Source organism: Microtus ochrogaster, unplaced genomic scaffold, assembly GCF_000317375.1.
Source record: "Microtus ochrogaster isolate Prairie Vole_2 unplaced genomic scaffold, MicOch1.0 UNK87, whole genome shotgun sequence".
In the NCBI taxonomy this organism is placed as follows: Eukaryota; Metazoa; Chordata; class Mammalia; order Rodentia; family Cricetidae; genus Microtus; species Microtus ochrogaster.
The window spans coordinates 575,399-590,125 of NW_004949185.1; the positions used below are offsets into that span (position 1 = coordinate 575,399).

The 14,727-nt window shown below is 50.8% G+C and overlaps 3 protein-coding genes across 6 annotated transcripts in view; 1 reads left to right on the forward strand and 2 right to left on the reverse strand.

Moving 5' to 3' along the window:
- The window catches only part of Mdc1 (mediator of DNA damage checkpoint 1), a 16,219-nt gene extending 14,983 nt beyond the window's left edge, over positions 1-1,236 (reverse strand). For 3 of the 4 annotated variants that reach the window (XM_026777826.1, XM_026777828.1, XM_013355048.2), the window contains exon 1: positions 1,178-1,236. The gene's annotated coding sequence lies outside the window, so the exon portion shown is untranslated. Of the gene's footprint in view, positions 1-877; positions 1,041-1,177 lie in introns of those variants that run through there. The other variant, XM_026777825.1, reaches the window with a different exon arrangement.
- A 3,158-nt stretch (positions 1,237-4,394) lies between these two features.
- Tubb (tubulin beta class I) lies at positions 4,395-8,573 on the forward strand. Its single transcript, XM_005370753.3, has 4 exons — positions 4,395-4,623; positions 5,933-6,041; positions 6,402-6,512; positions 6,644-8,573. The coding sequence occupies exons 1-4, from the start codon at positions 4,567-4,569 to the stop codon at positions 7,699-7,701; spliced, it is 1,335 nt and encodes a 444-aa protein (XP_005370810.1). The 5' UTR covers positions 4,395-4,566; the 3' UTR covers positions 7,702-8,573.
- Positions 8,574-9,476: 903 nt separating this feature from the next.
- Flot1 (flotillin 1) overlaps positions 9,477-14,727 on the reverse strand; it is an 8,354-nt gene continuing 3,103 nt past the window's right edge. The window contains exons 9-13 of the mRNA XM_005370755.2: positions 11,876-12,057; positions 11,744-11,789; positions 11,211-11,348; positions 10,919-11,083; positions 9,477-9,748 (exon numbers count right to left, since the gene is read on the reverse strand). Of these exons, the coding sequence (XP_005370812.1) occupies positions 9,719-9,748; positions 10,919-11,083; positions 11,211-11,348; positions 11,744-11,789; positions 11,876-12,057 (561 nt within the window). The 3' untranslated portion in view covers positions 9,477-9,718. The remainder of the gene's footprint in view (positions 9,749-10,918; positions 11,084-11,210; positions 11,349-11,743; positions 11,790-11,875; positions 12,058-14,727) is intronic.

Sequence of the window (14,727 nt, forward strand, 5' to 3'; positions counted from 1 at the left end):
ATGGCTCAGTGGTTAAGAAAGAGTTCAACATGCTCTTCAAGAGGACCTGGGTTCAGTGCCCAAAACCCACATAGCTCTAAGTTTGTAATTCAAGTTCCAGGGGATCTGACACCTTCCTTAGAACCAGGCCTCGCCTGTGTGTAAGTGTGGTGTTGAGAAATTGCTATAAGAAATATACTGTTTTCTATTTTATATCTAACCACTAAGGACACAGAGAACTGTACAAAGTCCATAGTTTATAGACTCTTGTCAGTATACCTCAGCTTCAAGTGCAAAGAACCACAGATGCAACATAGAGACCTGTGTGTGTTAAAAACTGTTTCCACCCCCGCCCCAGACAGGTTTCTCTGTAGCCCTAGCTGTCTTGGGGCTCACTCCGTAGACCAGGCTGGCCTTGAACTAAGAGATCAGCCTGCCTCTGCCCAGAGTGCTGGGATTAAAGGCGTGCGCCACCTTGCCCGGGTCAAACTGTTTTAATACTTTAAGTTGACTGACTGATTTATTCTTCCGAAGAATCCTGTAGATATAACCATTACTTTTTCATGAGAAACGACACAGATGGGTTTTAAGGATCCTGGTAACGCCTTGGCTATAGCCTACGTGATCTCAACACTTTTTGGATTAAATTCAAACACGTCTTTCACAACTCCCTCCAGATCGGAACAGGTGGGACTGTATCTGCATCTCCCCACCCCCACACCGGGGTCCGGCTTCTCTACTTTACAACATTATGGGCACCTGGTCCCTTTCGCGGTATTTGGCACACAGCCTCAACCAAAATAAACCCTGCTCTCATGGGAGCTCCATCTCCAGAGCTCCAGACTAAGGGGAAAAAAAATTAAAGACAAAAATTCAAAATTGCATGGGTAGGTTTTACCTATAAAGATGCCACACATGGGGAAACCGTTGACAGGGAAAGTAGGGAACCCCAAGAAGGAAACTCCGTCCTGTCAACCCAGCCGACTCCTACGACTCTCGCTCCAATCTGACCCACGCGCGAGTGTGTTCCCTCGTGGCCTAAAGACTCCGAGTCACCGAACCTACACCGGGGCCATAATTAGCGTGAGGATCTAAACGGGCAGCCCACATTACCTCCGCCCAGTGACACCTAGGGCACGCCCCTCCGGCCCGCGGGAGGCATGGAGGAGGTAAGCGGGACGCGGGCAGCCGAACTCACCTACGAAACCCCGCGCGCGCGCCACCAGTAACGGCCGCCGGCTGGGTGGCGGGAACGCGGATCCCGGAAGAGGGCCGATGCGCTGATTGGCTTCCGGAGCTGTCTTTCACAGCTCGGAGCGCTCCGATTGATTCAAATCCCGCGCAGGAAGCCCCGCCCCCGCCTCGCCCCTCACAGCTTTAAAGTGTGGCTAGCGGCGGGAAACACGCCGGAGGAAACGCGGGGGGCGGGAAGGGGGTGGGACCTAAGAACCAGGCCCGATGATTGGCCAGCGCCCTGGCCCAACCCACCGGCGCGACGTCATCTAACCGCACACTTCCCGCGCAGATTTCCAAATGCCTACCAAAGAGTCTGGCGCCAGTTGCCGGCTGCTAGAGGGGCTGTACCGTCCACGTCGTCCCGGGGCCAGAGCGCCCTTCTCGGTCATCCCAGAAATGGCGCCGGCCGGATCAAGAGAAATGAGGGGTTCCAGGCTGCTGTCGTGGCTGGAGGTTGCAGATTGGAAAACTGCCCGTAGGCGTGGCGCTTGAGAACTCTCCATTGCAGAAGAATTTCATTTCTTTTTGGTTTGGACTGCTTAGTAGAAATATATAGGTCTAAGATGACGGACATTTTGAGGTCACCTTCCTAAATGGAAAATCCTAAATAAAACAAACGTGGCTAGGCAAACTGTTTTGCTAAAACCTCAAAGGTCTCATCTTTCAAAACACGGAAAAGGGAAAAATATGATAAAATAATTTGTTTCATTATCATAATAAAAGATGAAAGCATAGCAAGAAATTGGATTTGGGTAGTTTAGAGTTCTTTCCCATCGGTTATCTCTCGGTAGGTTCACAATAAAATCGGCACACGTTGAAGCTCTAAGTTGGATTCCTTCCCCATGTTCCTACTGTTTATGGGACAAATTCAAGAAACCAAAAATTATTACTTTCATTGTTAGCATCACCAAAATCAAAACATTTTTTAATGAACAAGACGACATTAGCGCTATTTAATGTTCTTTTATTTAAAAGATGACTTGATCTGGGTATTGATTGAATATTAACAATGTTTTTGATACATTTTCTTTCTGACAGAGAAAGAGTCTCACTATGTACCTCACCGATGTGCATAGTGAGGCTTAGAACTGACACATCAGGTCAGCCTCGAACTCCTTGGTCCTCCAGCCTCTGTCTGGGCCAAAGCACTTCTACATACTGCTTATCACAGCTTTCTATTAAATATTTCATTTAACTTTATGTGTTGCTGTGAAGGTATCAGATCCCCTGGAACTGGAGTTAAAGACAGTTGTGAGCTGCCAGTGGATGCTGGTAATTGAATTCAGATCCTCTGAAAGAACAACCAGTGCTCTTAACCACTGACCCATAGTTCCAACCTCATTTCCTCTTTTTTTCTTTTTTTCGAGACAGTGTTTCTCTGTAGCTTTAGAGCATGTCCTGGAGCTAGCTCTTGTAGACCAGAGCTGGCCTCAAGCTCACAAAGATCATCCTGAGTGCTGGGATTAAAGGCGTGTGCTGCATATTTCCTCATTTTCTTTTTTCTTTTGGTTTTTCGAGATGGGGTTTCTCGGTAGCTTTGGAGCCCGTCCTGGAACTTGCTTGGAACTTGGAACAAGACCAGGTTGGCCTTGAATTCACAGAGATCCGCCTGCCTCTGCTTCCCGAGTGCTGGGGTTAAAGGCGTGCGCCACCACTGCCCAGTTTCCTATTTTTTTTTTAAAGAGATATTTATGTGTACTAGTACCTTGCTTGGATAGCTGTCCGTGCACTATTTGCGTTCCACATGCCTGCAGAGGACAGAAAAGGGTGTTGGGTCCCTTGGAACTGGACTCATGGATAGTTGAAAGCCTTTCTGTGGGTGATGGGAATTGAACCTGGGTCTTCTCGAAAACAGCAAATACTCTTAATTGCTGAGTCATCTTTCCAGCTGAATGTGTTTTGTTTTCAAGACAGACTCTCATTTGTAGACCAGGTTAGCCTTCAACGGACAAGAATCTTTCTGCTTCAACCTCCCTACTGCTTGGGAAGTTGGGCACATGCTAATTTTACAGTCTGAAGCTGCACCTCGGGCTGTCCAGGAACTCTCTTAATTAGCCCAGATTGACCTTAAACTTCCTTAGATTCTTTTGCCTCTAAATTGGAAAACACCAGTGCGAACCACACCTGTTCTGACTCTAGTTAATTATTTTGTGTCCTGCGCTGGGATTAAAGGTGTGCGCCACCACTGCCTGGCTCCCTTTACACCTTTTAGGGTACTTAGTTTCTATCAGATGAAACCCTGGGAAGCTTATGGGCTCTGACCTGAGTCCATTCGGTTCCTCTATCCCCCTTTTTTTTTTTTTTTACAATTGCAGGACTCTGTCACAGCCACGCCTAGTGAATAAAATCAACCAACCAAAAACCCAGGTGTCTTGAAAGGCACCAGAAAACACTGATATTCAATTAGGAATTCTAATTCACAGTCTATAATGACAAGAAGACCAGGATGTCTTCACCGTGGTCCTAAAGGCTCAACCCCACCTCACCACCCCCACGCACAGATTTACACCTTCACCCTTTATGAGCATCCCTCCCAGGCAACATTTCTAGTCTGAAAAGTCCTTGCAATTTTGTTTCTCTTTCGAAACATCCTTGGGACAACTCCCTTAGAAACAGGAGGACAATCCTTTTCTTCAGGAGGGATGCGAGGGAGTGAGTGGTGCTTACTGAAGTTCCTGTCTTAGGACCACAAAGAACTAGATAGTATGTATCAGGGCAGGACGCCACATTTGTCGGGACTTTCCGCTGAGCTATGCAGTCTGCCCTGACCAGATCTACTGCGGTGGGCAGCTTGCTGGGCGTGCCTATCCCATCTCCCAATTGAGGACACCTCAGACCTCCCAAAACTTCTTAGCACAAAAACCTCTCTCAGGACTAGAGGACAGATATCTCGTGAGAGGTCACTTTCCCTTAAAAATAAATACAATCACACTCACGCGCAAACTACCCACTAAGCCTCCCACAGTACCCACCCATGCCTAACTTCATTTTGCAGCGTGGACAACAATAGAGAACTACAACTCCCGAAAAGGACTGCGCTCGCCACTGGCTCCTAGACCAATGGTCGCCTCGCACGTGATCGAGTGGTCGAATCAGCGCTGGGCTGGAGAGGCTTTGTCTGCGACCAGGGGCTTCCGCCTATCTCCCGCCCCCGACCGCGCGAACGCGCGCCCCGCCCTGCGCGCCTTCCCTCCTGCGCTCGCCAGCCTTTCCTGCCTCTTAGAACCTTCCTGCGGTCGTGGTCGCATCTCGCTGCTGCATCCTCCGGGGCCACGTTCCATCCTTTCAGCCTGAGACCAGCCCAGAAAGAAAAATAATTATCTTTTCTTGCTCGGTACCTATCTTAAAGCCATGAGGGAAATCGTGCACATCCAGGCCGGACAGTGTGGCAACCAGATCGGTGCTAAGGTAAGGATTTTAAAATTTAGGTGAAATATGTGAGCACGAAAAACCCAGGTTAGTCATGGGTAATGTTACCAGTGGCTTGCATTCTCCATTCGTTAGCTTTGCCCCTCAAAGTTTTGCACGTATGAATATAGCCCATATTTGTGGCTAGCATTCTGATGCTGAGAAATTGAGAAATATTTTTCTTGGCACATTTTCGGAAAGCCGTTAAAAGAGACTTCAGTATTTAGGGAACCGGGAGTCTGTGGAACTGTAAAGCACCTATTTAGAGGGGTTTTCTAACGGTTCGAGAACTGGAGAGGAGAGATGCGGAAACGATCCGAGACAAAGCCGAAGCGAGGTTTTCCCCTTGCGGCACCCCCACCCCCACCCCGCCTGGAGGGCCTTAGTGGAGCAGGGCTGGAGGGGGAAGGGGAGAGGTTGGGCGGGCAGCTGCACCCTACGACGTGGTCCGGTGCGCATTACCTCTCAACAAAGGCTTGGAGGCCGAAGGGCATTCGCCACCCCCAGGCTTGATTTAACTTCTGGGTAGATGATGGTTCTGTGTGGGGGCTACTTTTACTTTTCATTGCCTTTAAGAAATCTTAGGGTGTGACCTCATGGAAAAGTGAGAGGCTTGCGTGTCTCTAAGTCTCAGAACGAAGTGTGTGTGCGAGAGAGAGACTATTTAGGAGAGGGAAGCTAGCAAAGCAATAAAAATTTGCAGCCATGCTTTTTTTTTTCCTTTTGCGCGCAATTACAATGTAGCGGGGGAGGGGTGGGGAGGAGGAAGTGCTGCCGCTAAATTGTAGCCGAAGGGTGGGACCCTCCGGGGGCGGGGCTACCGCCCCTGGCGCGCAGGGACAATGCAGCCTTAGCAGGCGGGGGCGCACTGGTCCCGCCCCTCGTGCCAGGCCCCGCCCACGCTACTCCCGCCTTTGTGGGCTGCTAAAAGACCGGCCCGCCACCGCAGTCACGTGGAACGCGTAAGGGGTGGGCGACTGCAGTGGCCGCACCTTCCCCCCCCAACCCTCTTTTGTGCTGGACTAGAGGGGCGGTGCCCATTCTGAAGCGCTTTGCTGGGTGCTGGTCAAATGGGCGGGTGGCTGTCCAGTCCGTCCGTTCATATGAATGCTCCCAACCCTCAGCCCCCTGAACTTAATCCTAGCCACAAATGCGGTGATTTTTCCCTGGTGGAGGTTCGGCAGGCAGATAACGGAATTGCAGTTTCTGCACCTCTGCTTCGTTTGAGCATGTCTAGAATTGAAATGCGGGCGGGGAGTCATCCCTTAGGACTTGAGCCATTGACGGCTCATTGCTCTTCCCTGTGCAGTTCTGGGAGGTGATAAGCGATGAACACGGCATCGACCCCACCGGTACCTACCACGGAGACAGCGACCTGCAGCTGGACCGAATCTCCGTCTACTACAATGAAGCCACAGGTAAGGGCGAAAATCCGCTCCTTTTTCGCTGTTAACACATTTCCCGTGTCTTTTTAAACCCTACGCTATCGAGACAGGGTCTGATTTTGCAGTCTGGAACTTAAAAAGATCGGGTTAACTCCCAAGGGCAGGACGTTAAAGGCGGCATCCCCATGCCCTGATTTCCTACATTAAATAACTGTTAAACCGTTTGTATGAAGAATCTCCCTTTTCCATTAGACACCCACAAGGGGCCAGAGGTGAGCTCTACTGCCACCAGGTGGCAGTTCCTGGAATGACAAGTTTAGTGGTTTGTGGCATTTCCCACCCAAAATTGATCTTCACTGCAGAGGGCTCTCACGTCTACTTGGATCTCTTTAGGTGGCAAGTATGTCCCTCGAGCTATCTTGGTGGATCTAGAACCCGGGACCATGGACTCCGTTCGATCAGGTCCTTTTGGCCAGATCTTCAGACCAGACAACTTTGTTTTTGGTGAGTTACGTAAAATTTATTTTCATATACCAAGGGGGATTATTCCAAAAGTTGGGAGATTGGTGATATTCATGCATGTCTCTTCTGTCTTAGTGACTAAGCTTTTAATTTTCTTCATGTCCACATTCCAGGTCAGTCTGGGGCAGGCAACAACTGGGCTAAGGGTCACTACACAGAGGGAGCTGAGCTGGTCGACTCCGTTCTGGATGTGGTGCGGAAGGAGGCAGAGAGCTGTGACTGCCTGCAGGGCTTTCAGCTGACCCACTCTCTGGGTGGAGGCACGGGCTCTGGCATGGGCACCCTGCTCATCAGCAAGATCCGAGAAGAGTACCCTGACCGGATCATGAACACCTTCAGTGTGGTACCTTCACCCAAAGTGTCCGACACCGTGGTCGAGCCCTACAACGCCACCCTCTCCGTCCATCAGCTGGTCGAAAACACTGATGAGACCTACTGCATTGACAACGAGGCCCTCTATGACATCTGCTTCCGTACCCTCAAGCTCACCACGCCAACCTACGGAGACCTAAACCACCTCGTCTCCGCCACCATGAGCGGTGTCACCACCTGCCTCCGCTTCCCGGGCCAGCTCAATGCTGACCTCCGAAAGTTGGCCGTCAACATGGTGCCCTTCCCGCGTCTTCACTTCTTCATGCCCGGCTTTGCCCCGCTCACCAGCCGTGGAAGCCAGCAGTACCGGGCCCTCACTGTGCCTGAACTTACCCAGCAGGTCTTCGATGCCAAGAATATGATGGCTGCTTGCGACCCCCGCCACGGCCGATACCTCACCGTTGCAGCTGTCTTCCGCGGGAGGATGTCCATGAAGGAGGTAGATGAGCAAATGCTCAACGTGCAGAATAAGAATAGCAGCTACTTTGTGGAATGGATCCCCAACAATGTCAAGACGGCGGTCTGTGACATCCCACCCCGCGGCCTCAAGATGGCAGTCACCTTCATCGGAAACAGCACGGCCATCCAGGAGCTCTTCAAGCGCATCTCGGAGCAGTTCACAGCCATGTTCCGCCGGAAGGCTTTCCTCCACTGGTACACAGGTGAGGGCATGGACGAGATGGAGTTCACCGAAGCCGAGAGCAACATGAATGACCTCGTCTCCGAGTACCAGCAGTACCAGGATGCCACTGCGGAAGAGGAGGAGGATTTCGGGGAGGAGGCAGAAGAAGAGGCCTAAGGCAGAGAGCCCCGCATCACCTCAGGCTGCTTGCTTCCCTCAGCTTTCTTCAGCTGCCCATTTTTCTCCTTCAGAGTTTTCTTTCTGCTGCCTCTGTCCTGTTTTTTCGTTTTTTTTTCACTGGGGCGGGTGGGGGGAAGTGAACGGTGCCTGGCACACAGTAGGCGCTCAATAAATATTTGTTTGTGGAATGTCTCCTTTCTCTTTTTCCACTCTGACAAACCTACACTTCTGCCATTCTGAGTGTTGCCCTGTTTTCCTTCTGGTACCCATTTCTCATGACTGTCAATGTTTCCATTATATTCCCCAGGAACCTGATTTCTGCTCCAGAGTCCGCCTAGAACAAGTCCATTACTAAAGACCCAGATAGTGGCCACCATCCTAAAGCTAAGGAGATCAGGAAGGGAAGGGTGCCAGGTTGAGGTCACTGGGAAGAGAGGGGCGGGTTTTCCAGTCAAGGCCATTTCCACAGGGGAATCCACTGAGGCTTTTTCAATTGACAGGTTTTTCTCTGCCTCATCTCTCAGCCTCAGGGGAAGGATTAACAGTATTATCTCCATTTATAACCTCCAGCTGTCCTGAGCCAAATCTGCCGTTGGAGGTGTCTTCCCTGTATTCCTTCTTTCTCTAAGGTGGGAGTGGAGCAGAGCCTTGGTCTCTGGCTGTCCAGAAACCGCCCCGTCCATTGACCTCCAAATCTGGAAAGGTGTGCTGCCACCGGGGTGTCTGGGACCTGTCTCTGCTTCTGCCGTTTTCTTCCTGGTTTGGTCCTACCCTTCTTTTTTGTGTTGAACTTGGCTGCTTTTTTTTTTCATATTGAAAAGATGACATTGCCCCAAGAACCGACAAATAAATGGGAGTTGGAAAAAAGGTGTGAGGTGTGGTCATTCAGGGTTAGGTCAAGTCATGGTCGAGGCGTTGGGGCCCAGCGCACGGCGATGTCACGGGGCTTCGTTTTATCTCGAATTCTTGGTAAGCAAAGTATCCCATCCTATCAGACAGTGCCCTATGCTCTAGCACTGACCTAATGTGCCCAGGCTACCCTTAACTAGGTGATTAGGTCTGCTTTTGCATGCCCAGCAGTTTGCTGGTGACTGCTAGCTCTCTGGGGGAGGGGGAAGATAACTAGTAGAGCAAGGTTAGGCAAACCTCAAATGCCAGCATTCAGTAGAGGGTTGTGGGGTGCAGAGCTGCTTGGGCCATATTAGTGCCTGTGAATTGACTCCCATGTTCCATTTTCAAACTTCTAGCCCATTCCAGATCCCTCTCGGGCTAGTCCCCCACCTCCCCAGGTTTCTCTGTAGCCTTGGCTGTCCTGGAACTCTAGATCAGGTTGGCTCTGCCTCAGCATCAGGCATTAAGGAGTACGCTGCCACCACTAGGTTTTAACCTGTGATTCCTTTACCTCTGGTCAGAAAGCCATAGGTGGTCAGGGGCTTTGTCTCTGCAGGCTGGAGCTGCCACAATGCTAGTTGTATTAAGTAGCATAATGGGCTTTGATTGAATGTATAAAGCAGGGTGTTTTTAGGGTTACAGATGAAGACCATGTCACGTACTCTGGGATTTGCTGTGGTACCCCAGATGGTGTCTTCTTGCTTGCAGGAGTCTGATGCCCAGTGTGCCCCACAGCCCACTTCCAGTGAGTTGGGCTCTTGTTGGGTAGTTCAGGCTGATGTGAAATTTGTGATTCTCATGCTTCTGGCATGCTGCAAACTATCAGTACTTGGTTATTTAACAAGGGTCATTTTGGTGTTGGTGAAGAAAGAAGCCTCCAAACAGGTTCACACAGTCTAGTTTAATCAGGAAGTTAAATAGTTGGGATGGGCTTAAGTGGGATCTGTAAAATCTGGTGCCAGACACCAGATTTTGAAAACCTGGGCACTGGCAATGGGCTGAGAAGGGAGCAGACCCTTCCAAGGCAAGGCACAGGCTTTGGCAAGGAGATATGGTACACCTCTGCCAGAAGGCATGCTCAGGGCCAGGAGAGGTGCATGCAATGACCACTGCGGCTGATGGCTCACGCTGTCCGCAAAGGCTTGTGATTCACCTAGAGGGAAAAAAAAGGCACTCGTGGGACTAGGCACCTGCTCTCCCCACCAACCACTTGGAAGGATGGGTTCAGGAGGGCACTGAAAAGGCCAACAGTCTTGTTAGGCGGCATCTACTCAGATCTCTGAGTTTAAGGCCAGTCTGGTCTACAAAGCAAGTTCAGGCATCAATGTAGTCAGGGAGATTTGTCACTGAAAGTCAGAGGGACCATAGCAAGGAGCCTAGCTCAGGCTTCAAGGATGGTCCAACAAACCCAGCCTGGTGAAGGTTGCTTTTATTTTTAAGATGGGTTTAGCCAGGCAGTGGTAGCTCACACCTTTAATCTCAGCACTCGGGAGGCACAGGCAGGTGAATCTCTTGAGTTCAAGGATAGGCTCCAAAGCTACACAGTGAAACCCTAATTCAAAAAACAAGACAGGGTCTTGCCTGGCAGTGGTGGTGCCGCCTTTATCCCCAGCACTGAGGAGGCAGAGGTAGGTGGATCTCTGAGTCTGAAGCCAGCTTGGTCTACAGAGTGAGTTTCAGAATAGCCTCCCAAACAGGGTCACACTATGTGGCCCCAGATGGCCTCAAACTTACAGATCAGCCTGCTTTTGCCCCCTGTGTGCAGACATTAGAGGTTTATACTACTACACCCAACTACATGTTTTTGTGGCACACATAACATTGCCCTAGGCACTCTGGAAGCAATCTCCAACACCCCAGCAAGGGGGCTGTGACTTACATCATTCTGACCTTTGCCGTAACCCACAGTGGGTAAACTCAAGGAAAGCAATGATTGCCATGAAATGAGCTATCACCAGGCAGCAGCCAATTCTCTGCTCTCCTGTGGTGCCCAGGCAGTCTGGCTGAAGTTCTGCTGTTCCTCAAGCACTGTTCACCAATTTGTTGTCAGGGTCTCACTGGCCTGGAACTTGCCAAGCAAGAAAGAACCTGACATGGTGGGTTCTGGGAATCGAACCTGGGTCCTCAGCAGGGTGACTTGGGCACCAAGGAAGCACCGTCTGTGATTTCCTGGGCTCCTGGATGCCCATCAAGCACTTAGCCTACTGTATCACATGACACACACGCGCACGCACACACGCACGCACGCACGCACGCACACACACACACGCACGCACGCACGCACCCACGCACCCGTGCGCGCGCGCGCGGCATCCACCCTCACCTGGGAGATGCTGACGCCCGTGAGTCTCTCCACACTCTCTGGCAAGCGGCTTAGGATGTCCAGGACTTCCCCAGTCACTTTGGCTGCCCCCATTGTTCCACTTCCACTAGATACCAGCGTGATCTTATTGGCTGAGGTCAGGGGACCACTGATCTCTTCTGCCACCTGGTGAGTACAGATAGCTCAGACCACATTGCCCATCAAACTCGCCCAACTACTGACCGGAATTCCTCACTCTGGTCGCTGGCTTACAGTTGGCACCCCTCTCCCAGAGTCCCACCCACTCCCAGACCTGGGGCAGCTTCTCTAGCAGCATGTCCAGCTGGGCAGCCTCCTGGTACATCTGGAAGGCTTCTGCCTTCTTAGCCATTTGCTCAGCCTCGGCACGGGCGCGCGCCGCTATGGCAAAGGCCTCTGCTTCCCCACGCATCTGTAGAGGGTACAGGGTATTTGAGAATGACGGCACTCTTTAAGAATATGAAATTCCGAGGCCAATGAGTTGACTCAAAGGGTAAAGTGCTTGTCGGCAAGGCCAACAACCTAAGTCAAAATCCCCGGGACTCACATGTATGGAAAAAGAGATCTGGTACATGCACCATCCTGTCCTCCATATTAAACAACAAAAAAATAGACAGCTGGGTGCAATTGAGCATGCCTTTAATCCCAGAACTTGGGAGGAAGAGGAGGGCGGATCTGTGTGAATTTGAACCCAGTCTGCTGTTTTACACAGTGAGACAGTCTCAAAAACCCAAAACAAGCAAAAAGGAATAAGAAACCCTCACCAAGCCCTTCCCTGTGCCAAACAGGAGCCATGCCCTAACTCACCCTCACAGACTCAGCTTCGGCCTCTGCCTGCATGATCAGCTGGGCCCTGGGGATAGAAGGAAAGTGGGCTCAGTGCAGGACACCTTGCCTGCCTGTCAAGGGGGCAGGAGGGGCGCGGGAAAGGGGCGTTACTTCTCTGCTTCCGCCAGGCGTTCAAGCCGGTAGCGCTCAGCCTCCGCAGGCTTGCGCACGCGGGCCTCCAGCTCCTTCTCTCGCCGGGCGATTTCCTGCTCCTGCACTGCCACCTGCTGGGCGCGCTCCACCACCTGCACCTGCACCCGCTGCTCCTCGATCTGCTGCTTGGTCTTGGCCACCTAGAGGGCAAGGGGCACTCTAGGCAGGGCTGGGGAGCAGATGCCCTACCCCTCCGTCAGATTCCCTAATACCCCACCCCTCCCCACACACACCGAGCCCGGCAGAAAAGCCAGCGGTACGGCGTGGAAAAGGCCCATGAAGTCACTTCCTGGTCTGCTCAGTCAACTGGGTACTGGGATCCATTTCAGGGACAGAATTAAGAGCATTAGAATGGGTAAGGTTGTAAGGTTGTGACCAGGTACCGGGCCTCCCTTGGGTGAAACTAAGCGTCCCTCCCAGGTCTTCCACTAGGGTAACTCTCTAGAGTACACTGAGCCCCTGGTGATCATCTTCCACCTCCACAGTCCTGTGCACACTTCCCTCTGCAGCGATTCTTAGGGGAAGCTCAATGGTCACTACCGCCTTTTCCACCATGCCAGCAGGTATTTTTTCCCCATCTTTTGCACACAAAATAAATTCAAAAGAAGAAGTAGATAGGGAAAAAGTGGCTCCCCCCTCCCTCTAGCCTCAAACCGCTTGGTTCCCCCTTCCTAGCAGCAACCGCTGTGACCAGCTTCCACAAATTGCGTGTGTATGTTCATATTTCTCTTTTTTTCCCTCATTATTACTTTTATAGTTCTTCAAGACAGAGTTTCTCTGTGTTGCCCTGGCTGTCCTGGAACTCACTCTGTAGACCATGTTGGCCTTGAACTCAGAGATTTCCCTGTCTCCGCCTCCCACATGCTGGTGCTGGGATTAAAGGTGTGCTTGACTACCACAGGACTGCAGTGAACCTTTAGCCCCAGCTTGTGGAGTAGAATATCTGTTTAACAACTGTGTAAAGATGTGTTGCTGTTTCGGCTTGCCTGCCCAAGGTATCTGTTTGGTCTAATAAAAAGCTGAAAACAGTTAGGACTAGGAAGGATACGCAGGGCAGGCGGGCAGAGAGAAGAGGGGTCCAGCCAGTCAGGCATGGAGGAAGCAGGAAAAGACTGTACGTAGATGAGGTAAATGAGGCTGGGGCGACAGGGAGATGAACAGAAATGGGTTCATCTAACTTTAACACAGAAATAGAAAACTAGCTAGAAACAGGCTTAAGCTAAGGTGGAGCATTCATAATTAATAGTAAGTCTACATGTCAGGATCTGGGGGCTGGCAGCCCAAGAAAGCTGGCTAACACAGCATTTGGAGGCAGAGGCAGGAGGATCTCTGTGAGTTCAAGGAGCAGCCTAGTCTACATCCTTTATCAGCCAATCAATGTTTAATTTTAAGTGTTTTTGTTTAAAAGATACCCTCTAGACAGGTGGGTGGCACACGCCTCTAATCCCAGCACTCGGCAGGCAGAGGTGGAGCCGTGAGTTCCAGGACAGCCAGGGTTACACAGAGAAATCACGTCTTGAAAACCCAAAAGATACCTTCTAAACTAGGCATGGTGGACACGCCTGTAATCCCTGCAGTAAAGAGGCTGAAATAGGGAGCTGGAGAGGTGGCTCAGAGGTTAATAGCAGTGGCTGCTCATCCAGAGGTCCTGAGTTCAGTTCCCAGCAACCACATGGTGGCGCACAACCATCTACAGTGGGATCTGGTGCCCTCTTCTATATAAACTTGTACATGCAGAACAGAGCATCATCTACATAAGACAAATCTTAAAGAAAAAAGGAAGAGGCTGAAACAGGAGGCTTGCTGCAAGTTTGAGCCTGGTTTGGGTTACCGTGTGAGACATGGTGGTGCACAGTGTTAATCCTAGCCCTCAGTTGAGGGTAGAGGCAGGTGAGTTTGAGGCCAGTCAGTGGTCTATATAGTCAGTTCCAGACCAGACAGGAATATAGTGAGTCCCTGTCTTGAAGAACAAAAGAACAGTAATAAAGACGCCTTCTATTGCACTCCTGTGGAACAGTAGCCAACTGTACTTGAATTCCTGTCTCAACAAAGGTAACTTAGCACACACTTTCTCCATAAGGCATATCACTGCGTCGGTGCTAAGGGACCCCACCCAGCACTTTAGTACTACTTGAGTGTGGTTTCACATCACCGCGTCGGCACTAAGGGACCCCACACGGCACTTTAGTACTACTTGAGTGTTGTTTCACTGTGAGTGTGTGAGTGTGTTATACCCTCAGTCCCAAGAGTCATTTGAAACAGCAAGATTACTAACAAAAAGCCCAAAAATGCAGAAATGGTCTTGATGATACCAGGTGAAATCGTTTGAGGCCCGCGAGCTGACACAAGGCAGCATGTTCTAGTCTGAGCTCATCTGCAGCCGGCTTCAGGAACTAGAATTCCTCAGCATCCCGTGCCTGCCCTGCTTTACACGAATGCTGCAAGCACAGATTGGGGGCCCACTAATCCCAGCGAGCAGGCAGATTCGCAACTGTGCAACCCATGAATGACAGGGACCGGCTATTCCTCTTGTAATACAAAGGGCTGCCCATAGAGCAGTTTCTACTATTCAAGGCCCACGTCTGCTTCCTTCTCACCCTCTTCTTTGATTAAGTTTTGGGGTACCCTCCGCAAGTGAGAGAAAACTTCTCTTCTTCTGAGCAGGTGCAGACTCCTAACACACAGCTTGGTGAATGGAGCACAGGGTGGCTCATCACTCTGGCTTCTACCTGCAGCCAGACAGGCACAGGCTAGCCCAAACATGGTGACCCTCTTGATCAACCAGATTTATGGCTTTTCTTTCTTTCTTT